The sequence below is a fragment of the Bombus impatiens genome, unplaced genomic scaffold (genome assembly GCF_000188095.3).
Source record: "Bombus impatiens unplaced genomic scaffold, BIMP_2.2 scf_0581, whole genome shotgun sequence".
Taxonomy (NCBI): domain Eukaryota; kingdom Metazoa; phylum Arthropoda; class Insecta; order Hymenoptera; family Apidae; genus Bombus; species Bombus impatiens.
In genome coordinates, this window is record NT_177000.1 from 568,933 (window position 1) to 584,014 (window position 15,082).

The 15,082-nt window shown below is 45.4% G+C and overlaps 2 protein-coding genes across 2 annotated transcripts in view; one reads left to right on the plus strand and one right to left on the minus strand.

Moving 5' to 3' along the window:
- LOC100744141 (dynein heavy chain 1, axonemal-like) overlaps positions 1–15,082 on the minus strand; it is a 54,896-nt gene that overhangs the window by 21,473 nt on the left and 18,341 nt on the right. The window contains exon 22 of the mRNA XM_033322179.1: positions 99–253. Coding sequence (XP_033178070.1) covers positions 99–253 — 155 coding nt within the window. The remainder of the gene's footprint in view (positions 1–98; positions 254–15,082) is intronic.
- LOC105681110 (thyrotropin-releasing hormone receptor-like) overlaps positions 4,703–15,082 on the plus strand; it is a 13,343-nt gene continuing 2,963 nt past the window's right edge. The window contains exons 1-2 of the mRNA XM_012388720.3: positions 4,703–5,584; positions 14,032–14,230. Of these exons, the coding sequence (XP_012244143.1) occupies positions 4,703–5,584; positions 14,032–14,230 (1,081 nt within the window). The remainder of the gene's footprint in view (positions 5,585–14,031; positions 14,231–15,082) is intronic.

Here is a 15,082-nt window from a genome sequence, read left to right on the forward strand (position 1 = left end):
GATATTTCTTTCGCACGCATGTACGCGCGATACAGCTCTCAAAGAGACGGGAAACTTTGTTCGAACCGTTATCCCGGTTTCGCTCGTCATTCACTCACCATTCACGCGTGTTGAGATCGTATTCGCCGTACAGCTGACCCATCGTAATTGATTTTGGATTCAACACATGCGTGATCACAGTCGCGAATGGTTTGCCGCTTGGCTGTAGCTGTCCCTTCAGTTTCGTGCACGCTTCCTTCAGAACCTCGTAGCACTGCGACAAACGCGAAAAGCACGTTAGCGTCGAAGCGTTAAAAGAAAATCTATCGATCAATTTCGTCGTTTCGTCATATCGCGTTACTTTCTCGCGTCACTTTCTCGCGTTATTCGGAGCAGAAAGCAGGCTGGTCGAGGAAGGAAGATATTTCGTTTAATCGGACGCAAGCGACTGCAACAAGGCGTAACGAAACGAACCAAGATACGCTTCTTTCTCCACTTCCAGGATATTGTATCTCCTATCTGTCATATCGATAAGTATACCTATATACGCAGAGAATCAAGTGCTTAAACGATCAGATCCAGAAAAAATATTATTTCAGCTCTTTTATACGTAGCGACGAAGAAACGGAACAGAAAATAATCCAAATAATCGATGATAGCAATAATAATATAGTTTGAAACAAATAAATATAAAGTACGTACGAGTACGCGAAGATACGCACGTTGTATAAGGATTCTTATAGGTGGCTCCGTCCAATTGAAAACAGCGTAGCATTTCGCAAGCTGCACGATCCGGGTTAATTAAGTTCGCAACGAGTCAGACCTTGATACAGGCAAATACGGGAAAATTGCGCAAAATGCCTCGTCAGAGATGCATAGGATCAAATAAGGTTCTTCTTCGGACGTTAAAGTATCTTTGCCGGTAATTTCCAGCGAAATGACGTTCCGTGTGTGTAACGACCTTACACGGTCCATTCGATGCGAAACGAGGAAGCGCGCGATGATCCGCTTTATCGAATTTCGAATATTGCAATGGAAAAACTTTCGAATCGAGAGAGAGAGAGAGAGAGAGAGAGAGAGAGCGTGGTTGCTTGGTTGCGCGTCGACTCGTTTCACTGCAAGTTGGTCCGTTATGATACGTGTATACTACTTTGCCAGATGTCGCCTATCGCTCGGCGAGACGTAATTTTCGTTTCGTACGAGTTGCTCGATCCGCCATAAGACGTACGCATTTACGTCGGTATCGAGATTGAAAGTGATCGCACCTGCGACAATTTGCTTGGAAAGCCTGGAATCCTGTAAAATTCGGACCACGATTTTCTCATTCTACGTATCGTTAGTTTACGTTTTAGGTTTTCAATGACATACGGCGGCACGATACGAACCGTATCCGCGACCGATAGAAGGCAAGCCAAGGTCGGAGAACGCGTGAATCGCGCGAACGAACGGATGTCGCGCGTCGTGGCTTCGGATGCCGCTGGCACGGCGTCGCGTCGTTGCGTCGTTGCGTCGTCGCGTCGTCCAACGGCCCCCCGAGAGAGCTTGCGAAGCGCATGCGAAGGAATTCGATAGGCGGCAAACTCGTCGAAACCGTGAATCGTGTTTCCAGTTTATCCGACGTCGTTTCTCGTTGCACGACGCTCCGATACCGCCGCTCTCGTCGACCGTTTCTCCTCGAAATATATCGCGCCACATGAAAAACCTAGATTACTTCGTTGAACCATATAATTGCCATTAATTTAACCACGTTCTAAGACAAAAAGAAAAAAAAAAATAGAAAGAAAAGAACAAAACCGTATTTCAGTGATTTCGAGGCAAACGAAAGATCTCAGTCTTCTCGTCATACGTATAATATAACGATATACAGAATTTGTACGTTCGATCGAAAATCTACGTGTAATTTAAAATCAAATTCCGCTTCTATCGGCGATAGATTTAAACAGCGACGGTTTCGATCAAGTACACAACGAAACAAGCTAGCGAATGAAAAATATTATTATCAAACAGCCGAACGTTTGCTCGTACTCGTCGATGCAATGGTAAAAGACGATACATGGTAGGTAAAAGTAGCGTGATCGGCTTTGCGCGCGATCGACATCGATGAAATCGAGACCGACCTGCGACGGATCCGAACGAGTCGTTGAACGTACGAACGGCCGCGTCATACACCGCGTCGAGATCGACCACCGAGTCGAATAATTAAAATATCGCGGGATCCTATGAAAATGACAGGATCCAGGATCAGACGCTATCCTAGCCTTGGTGAATCGAACGACGCGTTAGATCCTCCGTGTGCACGGAAATGAAGCAAAACCGCCTTTTTTTTTCTCTTCGAATTTCTATCGATACGCTTGCTGGAACGTTGTCGAAACTCGTACGAACTAAGATGATTACGACGCGTTCAACGTTCGATGAAACGCCGTAGAAAACTCTCGGAGAATAGGGGGAAAAAATCTGCAATTTCGAAACTACTTTCACGAAAAGAAAAAAAAAAGGAAGAAAAGAAGAAAAGTAGGCGGGTTATGTGTATTCCGATGAAATTTTCGATTCGCAACCGTGTGCGAATATCCCGGACGACGGATAATATCGCGAAGTGGAATTTACGCGAAGCTGTAATCGGTTAGCTTCCTGCACGATTCTCTCTCTCTCTCTCTCAACGAGAAGAACTGGAACGCCGCTGGCTCGGGAAAGAAGAGAAACAAGCATCGAAACGGAAAAGTTGACCCACGAGACAGGAATAACGCGGAAACAACTTGGCCCGGAAGAAAGGAATTTCAAGTCTGCCAGCGATAAAGGTTGGAAAGCGGGCCGAACGAGTCCGTTCGGAGTAAAAAGCGCAACGCGTAAAATAGAAAAGAACGTAAGCAGAAAAAAGACGAAACGCTGAAAGAAAGGAACTGGCGTTGCTCGGCCAGTGTTCGCGCAAGCTCGCGAATCGCTCGAACAGAGAAAGCTGTCGCCGTTGACTCTCGAGAGATTTCGTCGGATACGAAGATAGTTTTCGGGCAGGCTATCCGATCGATACTCGTCTCCTTCAGTTGCATTCCACTTTCAGGTATTGGCGCATCCAGCGGCGCGATCGCGCTTATCTTACCATTCCACGGAAACCGACTCGATCGTCGAACGACGACCATCCGAACGACCATCCGAACGACCATCCGAACGACCACCCGGACTCGCTGGAATTCATCGAGCGACACGCGTATTCCGATCGCACCGACCATCGTCTTCCGTGCTCTGTAGCGCACGGAAACGAAAGTGACGCTCTATTTTATGGTAATTAGATAGAGGTGGAGATAAGGTTTCGTAGGCCGCTCGAAAAAATACGCAGCGTGATATACGGAGGGCGTAGGATATCTTGGAACGAACTATTTTCGTGACTACTTGGTCGCTCGTCGACAGACTCCGAAAGGCGAACACGCTGAAACGCCACAGGCCTCGAAGAACCTTTCGGACCAGACCACCGATCTTTCTTCTACCATCTAGATCCAAATTACCAGAGATTACCTCGCGGCCACTTTTTTAAACATTCCGCGATATCGAGACGAAGATCCGTTGGTGAAATTCTGAGGCGGTTATTTCCCATCGGCGAATTCCGAATTTGCGAACGCGATGCATATCGAAGGCCGACTAGTCGTCGGTCGACCAATTACTCGCTAAAACGTTGTCCGTGTCGATTGGAAGGATCGAGAGACCAGTCGCGGTATCCGGCGATACAATCGCGGATACGTCAGTTTGGTGGAATAATCGAAAGATTTCAGAGATCTAAGAATATCAAAGTAAATCGATCCGTGCCACACGTACGCCACCAGTTAGAAACATTCCGTGTTTATTGACATTGTGTGGGATTTAAATCTACGAACGAAACGAGAGGAATATTTTTTTTCAACAGCTAGTTGGAAACACTTGTCACTCGTTCGCCAGTTCTGAATCGAACGTTCTCAACCGAATTTACCTCCGCACGAGTGGACAGATATTTATAATATTTCCTACTTTCACGAACAAACAAACGGACGACCGTCGAGAGAATGGACGAAGAATTCGAGGAATTTCAGGAGATATTAAACGTTACTGAAAACCGTCGATCGATATCCGAGAAGAACTCGAACCAACAAGTTTAAGAAACACCTTATATTCCTTCTTATGTTCGAAATTGGACGATCCGTTGTCGTCGAAAGTCGAACGTTTTCGATCCGATCGTTCGTCCTGCCCCAGCTTCCGTTATCACGCGAATCGTCTCCGTGAATTTAATAAACTTTTCTCGTTAGATTTACCTTATCGTCGTGCAAGATCGTGACACGATACTGGCAGAAAAACGCGCAAGAATGCTAACTAAAAGAGTAACCAAGGTAATCTCGCGCGGACATAGCGCTCCGGATAGTATTCCGAACTTACGTTGAATCTCTCGGCAAGCTGGATAATTCGTTGATTGGAAATAATCAGGAAAATTGGTTAGTCGCGATCGTTGTTGGAATATCGTCGGACCGATAAAAATTTCGAGTCGGTCGGCGAGCGAAATTTTTAAACGACGAACCGATAACGGAGAGACGGGATCGTCGGATCTTGCGATCGGTGTTGCGAAAACTCGAGCGAAGATCGCGAGTGAAAATAGAAAATGGAAATCGAGGCCGCTTCGAATCTTTCGTAGAGAATCTTTCGAGGCAGATCGGCGCGTTTTATGGAAAATAAGAGAGGAAAGAGATATAGGTAAAGAGAAGGAAAGATGTTGTCCGTCGCGTCCACGTACAATCCACGTACGAGATGCGGCGTTCAGGACTCCTCGAGCGTAGACGTATCTGCACGTTCCCGACGGTCCGCCGCCACCCCAACCACGTGGGTCAATTTGACGCATTACGGTTACAGAAACAGAAGCTTCGATTCGAGCCTAGATTTCGAGGAGAAACCGATAGAAGCTTGTCACGCTCTATACTTTCTACTGGATTTCTTTCATCAGTACTACATTCCCTCCATCATTTTGCTAGGCTTGGTAGGCAATCTGTTGTCCTGCGTCGTCTTTCTAAACACACATCTGAGAATACGAAGCTCCAGCTATTACCTGGCCGCCCTGGCCACCGCCGACTTTGGCTTCTTAGTCACTTTGCTTTTAGTTTGGTTGAACAACACGCTAGGATGGAAGGTGTTCAATAAAGAGGGTTGGTGCGAAACGTTGGTCTATGTGAGCGCCGTCTGCAGCTCTTTGAGCGTCTGGTTAATCGTTGCGTTCACGGTGGAGAGATTCATAGCTGTTCAGTACCCTCTGCACAGACCTCATATATGCACTATAGCCAGGGCAAAGACCATCGTGCTGGTGTTGGTGATCTTGGCTTTGGCCAGTCATTCCTACTCCTTCGTCACGGCCGGAGTGATCAACAGGGACGGTGAGGATTATTGCGATCTGAAGGTCGAATACTTGGAGACGATGAAGATAATCAGCATAATCGACAGCATCGCCAGTCTAATCGCGCCGCTCGTACTCATCATCGTCATGAACACTATGATCATGAGGAACTTGTTGAGGTTCAGCAGACGATTCAAGCAGTCTTCGACCACGTCCACGGACTACCCGAGCAGAGAACAGTCGGACATCAATCTGAATCAGATTCCGGTGAGTGAAAATCGTTCGATCGAAACTGATCGTCCGACGAGACGAGACGGTTATCGAGAGATTAGACCGTTACGTATCGCGATTACGAGATAAACTTAGTAAATTAGGTTTCCATCGTACGTCGTACGTACGCGTAGGGTCGTTCTCTAGTTCGACTCTAGTAACCGTAAGGTCGTTCGATCCGGGCAAACTCGAACGTTAATACGAAATCGATGCTAAACGTTAAACATCGATAATTATCGGTCACACGTACGAACGGTAACTACGCGACCGGCGCCGCCGCGTACATCGGCTACAATTTATCCCACGCTTCCGTCTTCTTTCGTAAAAATAATTCGCTTTCAAAGTCGAGTATTTAAGTTATAACTCGCGCGTTATAACTCGCGACGTTTCATCCTTTTCCATCTCGTTACGATCGTTTACCCGATCGTAAGATCGTAAGAACGTACATCGTTTCACTTTCATCCTACGAACTTGGCTTTTCATCGGACCGCGCGTCGATCGTACAAAGTTATTCTTAATATCGTTCGATTTCGACTCGATCCAAGCCTGTTTTATATTATTCGTAATAGGAAAGTCAAAGGGAACCGGTTCTATCGCGAGAAACGACGATACTCCGACCAATCTGCAGACTGTAACGATCGAAATATACTCGAAACGTCGTCCTAAACGTTCCGAACCTATCATCGACCTACTCTTCGAGTCTGTGCGTCGGCACGCACGTTGGCATCGTTACCATTCTCGACGCGGTTCTTTTTTACAAAAGCTGTTCGCCCGAACAAAGAATCACGCGAGTACGGAAAATATCAAGTTTACGTTTGAAACGGTACGTACGTATATCGGAATCGCGAATCAGTTTTTCGCTCGCGAAAGCGCCACAGCTTCTTGGCTAACTTTCCCTTTCGAGAAAAACGTTTGACACGCGCGCGTGTATTTCCAGCGACCAGCGACGAATCGAACGGGGAAAAAAGGCGACGCCCTCTCATCGTCTCGTTCGAAGATTCGACGGTTAATGGACGTCGCTATTTTCAATGCACGCCGTCTTCGCGCTTGGCTTCGGTCTCGTAACTGGACTGTATTTTTGTTTTTCTTGCGTGCAAGACAAACATCGGCGGTGAAATGCACGCTTAGAAGCGTTTCCCTCGGGCTCCACTTGTTTTTCGAAAGAAGCTCAAACGTTCGAGTTATTTTTTCTAATCCGGCACGATGATGTTCGAATAATGTGGTTCGCTAACCTAAACGTTTCCCGTGGATTAAGTGTTCCGACCGAAGACATTTATTTAGATACATAAAATCCCAATCGGACCAGAGGATCGTGCGTATACAGAGGGAGTAATATATTACACGGTAGCCACGATAGGTGCCAACTTGGACCGGCTGTCTCAAATCGATTTTCTCCTTCTCAACGCAAATGTGTTTTCAATCGCTCAGAACCTAACGAATACGCATATATCTTCCTCTTAAATTTGCTCGATCCTTTCGAACCTTTTACTTCTCCTACCTTTCGCTTACAATCGGCAGACATCTATACTATATACTAAACTATACTAAACTATACTATACTATACTATACTATACTATACTATACTATACTATACTAAAATATATTATACTATACTATACTATAGGCTGAAATTAGAAAGGAGAACGAGATTAACTCGTATCCTCCGATACGACATCTGATCCTAGACGTTAACGCGACTTTTTATTATCGTTAACGGGCAGTCAAACGGTACACGATTCGCGTATTTATTACCTTCGCTGTTTCTTTCGTTCAAAAATATGTATTTGACGCGTTCTTCGTTCGAGCCATTTATCCGTGCCAATTTATCCGTCCACGGAAAACATAGATCGAATTGCGTTAAATTATATCGATTCGATCTGACAACACGGCCAACAACGACTAAAAACAGAGAAACTCGTTATAACTTTGCAACGAGCAAACCAACGCAAACGTCGAGTTTCGCAATAGCGTATAGCCAGAAAAATTAGATTGGTTCGAGTCTATGAACTTTCGACGAATCGTCGCGCCGCTACGCGCAAAACGTTGTTCCGAATTGCCGCGTCTCTAAAGGACGCTACTTCAACGTTATGTAAACTTCGAGATAGTCTGCCGCGTTTTCGGTAATTTAGATTTTACACGCGTGAGTGAACACGTGTACATACGCGCGAACGAACGTATCACGAATTCCGAAAATAGTCGATCCGTTCGACCGATCCGATCCGACTGTGGCTTGTAAAAACGTTCGCGACAGAACGGCGTTTCTAACGTTCGTTCGATTCGAATCTTCCAATTTATAGCTGCGTCTGCTAAATCGAATGGATCGCGTAGAACACATACGAATAACCTCGTAAGAGTTTAAAAGCGTTGGCAAGCATTAGGTAGCTTAGGTTGGCATCGGGGTAACGTACGTTCGCGATGCTACGTATCCCGAATTCGATCCATCTTTGTCCGTTTTTCCTCCGTTTTCGTCCGTTCGCGGACGCGTCTAGCCAATAAACGGGCTAACGACGTAACAGGCAGATTCATCGCCGCTGGTTTCGCAAAGTTTTACGCGATACGATTATTTGACGCTGTGCGATTTACGATTCGATACGCGAGATATTGCGTGCAATTGACCGTAGTCTTAAAATGTAACTATAAACGTACTCATAAAAAATACATATATATATATATATATATATATTCGTGTCACGCATCGTGTGTAAGCGAAATTTTATCTATCTTTAGCCGTTACAAATGTATAACGTGCCATCGCGGAGCGACGAGCGAATAATAACAAGGAATCTTGCGTGGACGTAATCCGGCAACAGAGTGTGATAGCAAGCTGAGAGAGTAGCGTGAACTTGATTCAACGTCCAACGATACTTTGTTATCGCAATGGAACGGAAAGAAGGACACGGAAATACGGATACGGAAAAGAGGAAGAACAAAAGAGAGAAAAAAGACGGCGGTCCGTTCTGGACCTGGTAACGCGCATAGCAGCAAAGGCGGCTGACAAACCAACGCGTAGCTTGCAATTAGATTCAGGGACGCGACGGAGAGCAAGTAAAAAGACGTATTTGCGATGAAAGGATGGTAACTGGGCTGGCTAGACGAGCATTTTACGACAATTCCACGTTGATTCGCGTCTCTTTGGCTAATCTATCTACTTTGACGTAAGTAGAGACCCGGTATAAATCAAATCTTTTTATCTTTCACGCGTATATAAAACGAAACGTCGATTTAGACGATTTATCCAGCGTACGGTAGTTGCATATTCCACCTGAGCTCTGCCAGACGTACTCTGTTTGCTCGTCCTTGTCGTCGATACACAATTATCTCGTTGAAATTTCCAACGTTTTATTTCGCCGAAGCATCGACTAGGAGCGGTGAATTCAGCGTTTCGTATTTTCTCGGAAATTCATAAAAAAAAATAATTCTCTTCGATATGGTTAACTAGACACGGCGCAACTTGATATCGTTCGAGCCAGAAACGCTACGGACTTTTCGAGCCAACTGTAATTTTCGATATAGCCAACGTACGCAAAAACCTCGTATGTGTGTGTGTGTATGCGTGTCTGTGCGTGTATCGGAGAAAAAGATCGAGGATTTAGAAGGGCAGACAAATGGAAAATCAAACTTTCGAAAGAAGAACTTTTCGAAAGGTAATAGAATGGAAAAATGAGAGGCGTAGCGTTCTTCGAAGAGTGGCGGGTTTTCCAACTAATTAGGTCGTAATGAAAGGAACGAAGGGAAACGATCACACGAAGGCATAACTGTTTCTAGGTGGTTTAAATATATGTACGATATCACCGCAAGTAAATTAAGGTGTCACGAAAGACCGTTGTTCTCGCATGCGAAATTTTATTCCCGTTTGCGACACGGAATCATCGGCGCCGGACCAAACGCAACGACGATCGATCACCGATACGAAACAGAATGGCATAATTGCTTCTCGAGTTCTCGTTGATTTTTTCCCCCTCTGGACTCGTCTTCCGGTGGTCGGTAACCGCGAATCAGCTATTTTCGATCAACGTATAAATATCTTCGGCTTGCGTAACCGTCGCCATTCATCTTTGCGGAGTTTTCGATCGCTCGGCTACGATACGTCGATCTGCGTCGTTTTGCTCCGTAACCGGATCGAAACGTCCTTCCGTACAACGAACCACGCTGCCACGATCGTTCGAAGATGCGAATTTAACGACAGCGAATCGCTCCCATCTCTATGGATATTCTCTGATTCGATATTCGAGCGTAAACGGCGATTGCTCGGCACGACGGTACACTTTCATTCGTCGATTTGTCTTTTATAATAGTTCGCTTGTCTTCGACGGTACGACGAATCAATGGTAGGTGGATGCATGGGGGCGGGAACGGTGCCGAACGAATCGCTAAACGATTTTATTCTTCGCCGCAACGCGCACTGATATTCGTTCGAACGCGATAGCCTCTTCCCATCCTACCTCTGCCAATGTCGCGATAAATCTGTCATTGGCAGAAAATTATCGAGTGCTTCTCGATAAATAAACGGGGCGTAGCCACGTGACTCGTGTTATTACACACAGAAATGAAAAAGCCGTCGACGACGAAACGAAATTGCCTTTTCAAAAACTGGTAATTAATCGCGTTCTTAAACACGGTTTCTTTTAATTTGATTCGTTTTCTGAAACGCAGGCTTCCCCCAACGAAACGTTGCGTCGAATATCAAAGCTTTCTTTCTTCGATATTCAAAGTATTACAGGTGTATGCGTGTGCGTATGCGTGTGCGTGTGCATATGTACGTGCGAGAAATATTCGCTACAAATGAAACGCGTTAAATTCGAAACTCACGGAATCGGTAATTTCGCGTTAATCGCATCGACTATCTGACTATTGACTTTATCGTTACGTTAAAGCACGTAATATATTTCGTATTACGCGAACGTAACGTAGGATTAAAGAATCGTACGGAGCGTTTTGCTATATCGGTTAACGGAATAATCAAAACGAAAGCAACGAAACGAATGGTTTAGGACGCGTGACGCACGATGTATTAAGATCGAGACGACGACCGCTCGTACGTTGCACGAGTACTTACAATCGCAACACCGTTTTATCGATCCTGAAGCAAAGTTAACTCGACGATCCGAACGTACTACGTATGTGTATGTGTATGTTTATGCGTATGCGTATGCGTACGCGTACGCGTACGTTTCGTGTCAACTCTGTCGGCGATTAAATCGCATTTAACCGTATTTAGGTTACATCGGACTATGGCGTTTAAATGAAATTACAGCGTGTCAGTGCGTCGGAAACGTGGACTGCTTAACGAATGGCTAACGACGAGTTTGTCGATCGACCAACCGACCAAAATCTATCGAACGATAGAAACTTGGGAGAATGAGAGCAACGGCTGTCAGGAAACAACGCTAACAACGATCTCGGTCGACGCTTTGTTAAATGGAAATCGAGAAACTGGCAGGAGCATCGATCGTTGAGACGTATTACGCGACGGTTTAGCTTGCGAATATAACGTTATCGTAACGAGACGACAAATGGAATCGATTGGACGACAGGAGCGTGACGTCGCGTGATGTCGCGTCAGGTCGCGACGACCGTGTGCATCTACATCGTGGATATCGTGTTCCGTGCAATTTCGTTTCCCGCAAAGCTAATTCGAACCATCGAGGCGGAACTCGTTGAAAATGAAAAGAAGAAGAGCGCTTTTCTAGAGCGTGGTTCGTTGCCAAGCGCAAGAAACAGCAGGTTGTATTCGCGCGTGTCGTATCGGTGCTATTACGAAAACTCGAAGAATACGCTTTTCTGCTAGATCTGTTTTCCTCTTCGAGCTTCCGTTTGTCGACCGAAAATCGTTCGTTCAAAGGTTTACGAACCAAATCTGCCCGTCTCTTTCACGATGTTCGAATCGATTCGTAAAAGAACGAGTATCGCGCATTCGCTCGCCTAATTAATTTCGTTCCAAAGAAAAAATATCCGTAAAGCTTTCAGGTTGCTTCGATTGCCTTCGCGTTTTATAATCCTCTTTCCTTTAACGGATGGGTATCCGTTATCGACCAGGCGATAAATTTTAATTCGCTTCCAACGAAATACGCTCGGCATGGGGAAAAGCGTACGAGGTGCCGGCGGTATAGCACTGAAATCTACGGTATTCATTAGCGGCGTCACTACGGCAATTATAATTTACGGCCCCCTGCTATATTCCGTTCGACATAGTGTCACGCTTGCACCTCCTTATTCTCTTATCATAAATTATTCAAATATTCTGCGTTTCCAGGGTCACCCGATGATATACCGGCTCACTTTATCAACGCCACGCGCCGCTCTAGTCCAAGTGGGACGATGATCGAATCACGTATACTCGATACCCACACACTCTCGCAGTCGATATTACCATGAAATCTGCATAAAGCTGGCTGATTTCACACTTTGCGTGCGCTTTTCCGTCGACTCTACCAACGATATCGCTTTTTTTTAACGAGGCGCCTCTTTCGATAGACCGTGACCCGATAAGAAAAAAAAAAAAAAAAAGAAGAGGAGAAGGTGTTTGATCACGTTGGACGAATTTTGCGAGACTCGTACGTTTCGCGGCACTAAATTATTCGTTCTATCGTTCACGAATGTGTTCTGGATTAACCGATCGAAGAAACCAACTCTTTTCCGTTCTTTCCTCCCAAAGAATCGATCATACCGCGATACACGACCAAATGACCGAACGAAAAACCGTTCGACGATTAATAAATACGATGCAAATTTGCGAAAAGAAAACGATGCAAATAAAGAGACGGTTCTTTGATTTTGAGTTTCGGGATTCTTCTCGTTACGATAACGTTATAAAGCGTAAAGGGGAAGAAAAGCTGTTACAAGAAGCGGGGCTCTGTCGCGAGAAACTCTCTTCGACGCTTCATTCCTCGCGTTTGCATCTTTATTTTCTACCCTAATTGAAATTCTTCGTTCGAATCAAGCTCCCGTTTCGTACTTTTGCGAATATTCGTTTTAGACGGTTAAAGATAGGATGCCGTTTAATCGAACGACGCAATTTTCCGAACGATTCGCAAAGATCGAACGCGATGCTCGTTCCTCCGATCGATACGCAAACTCTGCTTACAGACTTATACGCTAGACGCGTAAGCGGCGAATCGTGTCGTAACTTGACGACGATCGTCGTTTTCTCGGACAAAACGTTTGCCGATTCCACAGCTGCGATTTACGTCGAATAATCTAAAACGTTGTACAAAGATACGAGAGACTGTGACTTCTATGTTCGATCGTTCTCGGTGAAAATGCTACGATAGAAAGCGAATAAAGATGGACGCGTTTGAACGAAAACGGTCGCGTCGAAAGTCACGCGACGCGAATTCTTTTCTTTTCTACGATAGGGAAACACAAATTTCCCTCGCATTCTCCTTCGTCTCCTAGTCGACGAGGCGATCAAGTCCATTCTCGCGATTCATCGTGATCGGGTGTAAATAACTTGGACGAGCCGTTGGTTAACCTACATTCTCCTCCCATCGTTCGGCTCGTTCGCGCGATATCGATATGCCCGTTCAAGTTGCAAATCGTTACTCGCGCTCGGAAACCATGCCACTTTTATCCACTTTTGTCCGTAGCGTATCAGCGGCCAATGTCCGAATCTATGTGCGCGACAATTGCAAAAGTAATTCTGCTCGCTTTATTTCCTACTTTTTCTTCTTTATTCGCGCAAAGTTGCTGCCGTATTTTCGCTCGAAGCGGACTCGAAATAGAAGACGAATTTAATCCCGAATCGTGCGTACACCCTAAAAAATATCAGCATAAAATACACCATAAAATGGAATCGAATTCTCGGCCGATGACTATTCGCTCGAGATCAACCGAAATTTAACCGAAATTTAACCGAAATTTAACCGAAACCATGGCAAAACGATTTTGCTTCGGATATAGCTCCGAGATAAATAAATTCGCGTTTCGATCGAGAGTTTGCCAACAACCGTACGTCGACCGTACCTTTGACGCAAATACCTCATTAGTCGTAATATCTATCGTTTAATCCGAAGCAAGGATAAGTTTTTCTCGTCGTACCGTTCGACAGACAAAACAGCATTTAAGGTGATTACGATAGATGAGACACGCGTATCGCTTATTGGAGGATCGTGGTTAAGTAACGCGTTCGTGACCAGCATGGGAAACGATACGGTAGCCCATCTAACCATCCCGATAATAAGTAGGATAACGTTTCAAGAAACTGATATCGTGGCTGAAAAATTATTGGCTTCCCGTGGACCTTTATTGCCAGCAGGTTGTCTCTCGTCGTAGCGGTGTCGCGTCGCTTAATCGAATCGGCTTTCACCCCACCGTGTTGTCGCTTCTAATTCACGCGTACACGCCGGCGCAGCTCTAATTTTACTTTTCGCTACGTTTTAAAGCTACAAACGTCGCGTTAGTGAAATCGCTTTCATCGTTGGTAATGTTGTTGGTCGGTTTTCAGAGTGCCGGCAGCAGCAACAACGGCGCTGGCGGCATTAATCTGGGACCAGTGGTCGGAGGCCGACGGCCACCTTCGCAGCAATCGTTTCACTCGTCCAAGAACAACCATTCTCATCACTCTCGGCATCAAACCACGTCCGCGCCGTCATCAACCCCACGAAACGCTTGTCAGTTACCCGAAATAGCAACTCGCTGTATACGTAAGTACACACATACGTGTATCCTTTGTGTCTACCCATGTGCAGATACGAAGAAAGCGAAGCATCTAAAACAGGCCAAACCACACGGTCGAATAACTCGCCTATTCTCTGCCAACTCTAGAATCAAGTCCGTGAAACGAAACTCGTCTCACGGTGTACGAAATTGGACGTCGATGTCGATGTCGATGGTCCGATCTGATTCGATCTCCTATTAAACGTCGTTAGTCCTGACTCTCCTGGGTCCGCTTCAAACGCAACTGGTGGTTTCATCGAGCGCGTTGGTAATTCAGTTTTATAGAAATTCGAGGAAAGAATTTTTAAGATGGATCCAAGCAGGGGCAGGCTGCTGCTTCTTTCTCTTTTAAGATTAACGATTAATAAGATTAACCGAGATGGAAATTCGTCGGACGAAGCGAGGTTCGTTCAACCTTAACTACGACAGCCGCGTAATACTTCGATTCTAGTAGCAAGCAAAATTTAGTCGAGTATATCGGTAATTAGTTTGACGTTTTCGTCGCTTTGGTGTTGTTATCGCGGAAAGGAACAGACTAGACTAGCGTAAAGCGAAACGGAACGAAAACGAATCGTGCGAACCGTAACGTTTCGTTAGGGCGACGAAAGATTGGATCGTTAAATTGGTCGGCCAAATTACCGACTGAACTACTGCCGGACGCTTTCAAGCCGTACGCCTCTATTCTTCTCGTGATTCGTTTACTTCGAAGAAATCGTCCGATTTTAGCGCATTTTTTAACCTTTCGATTCGTAGTCTCCGTACATGGATTCTGTTAAGTAGGTCAGAGTAGGTTACGGATAGTTCACATTTCAAAAAAAAAAAAAAAAAAAAAAAAAGGA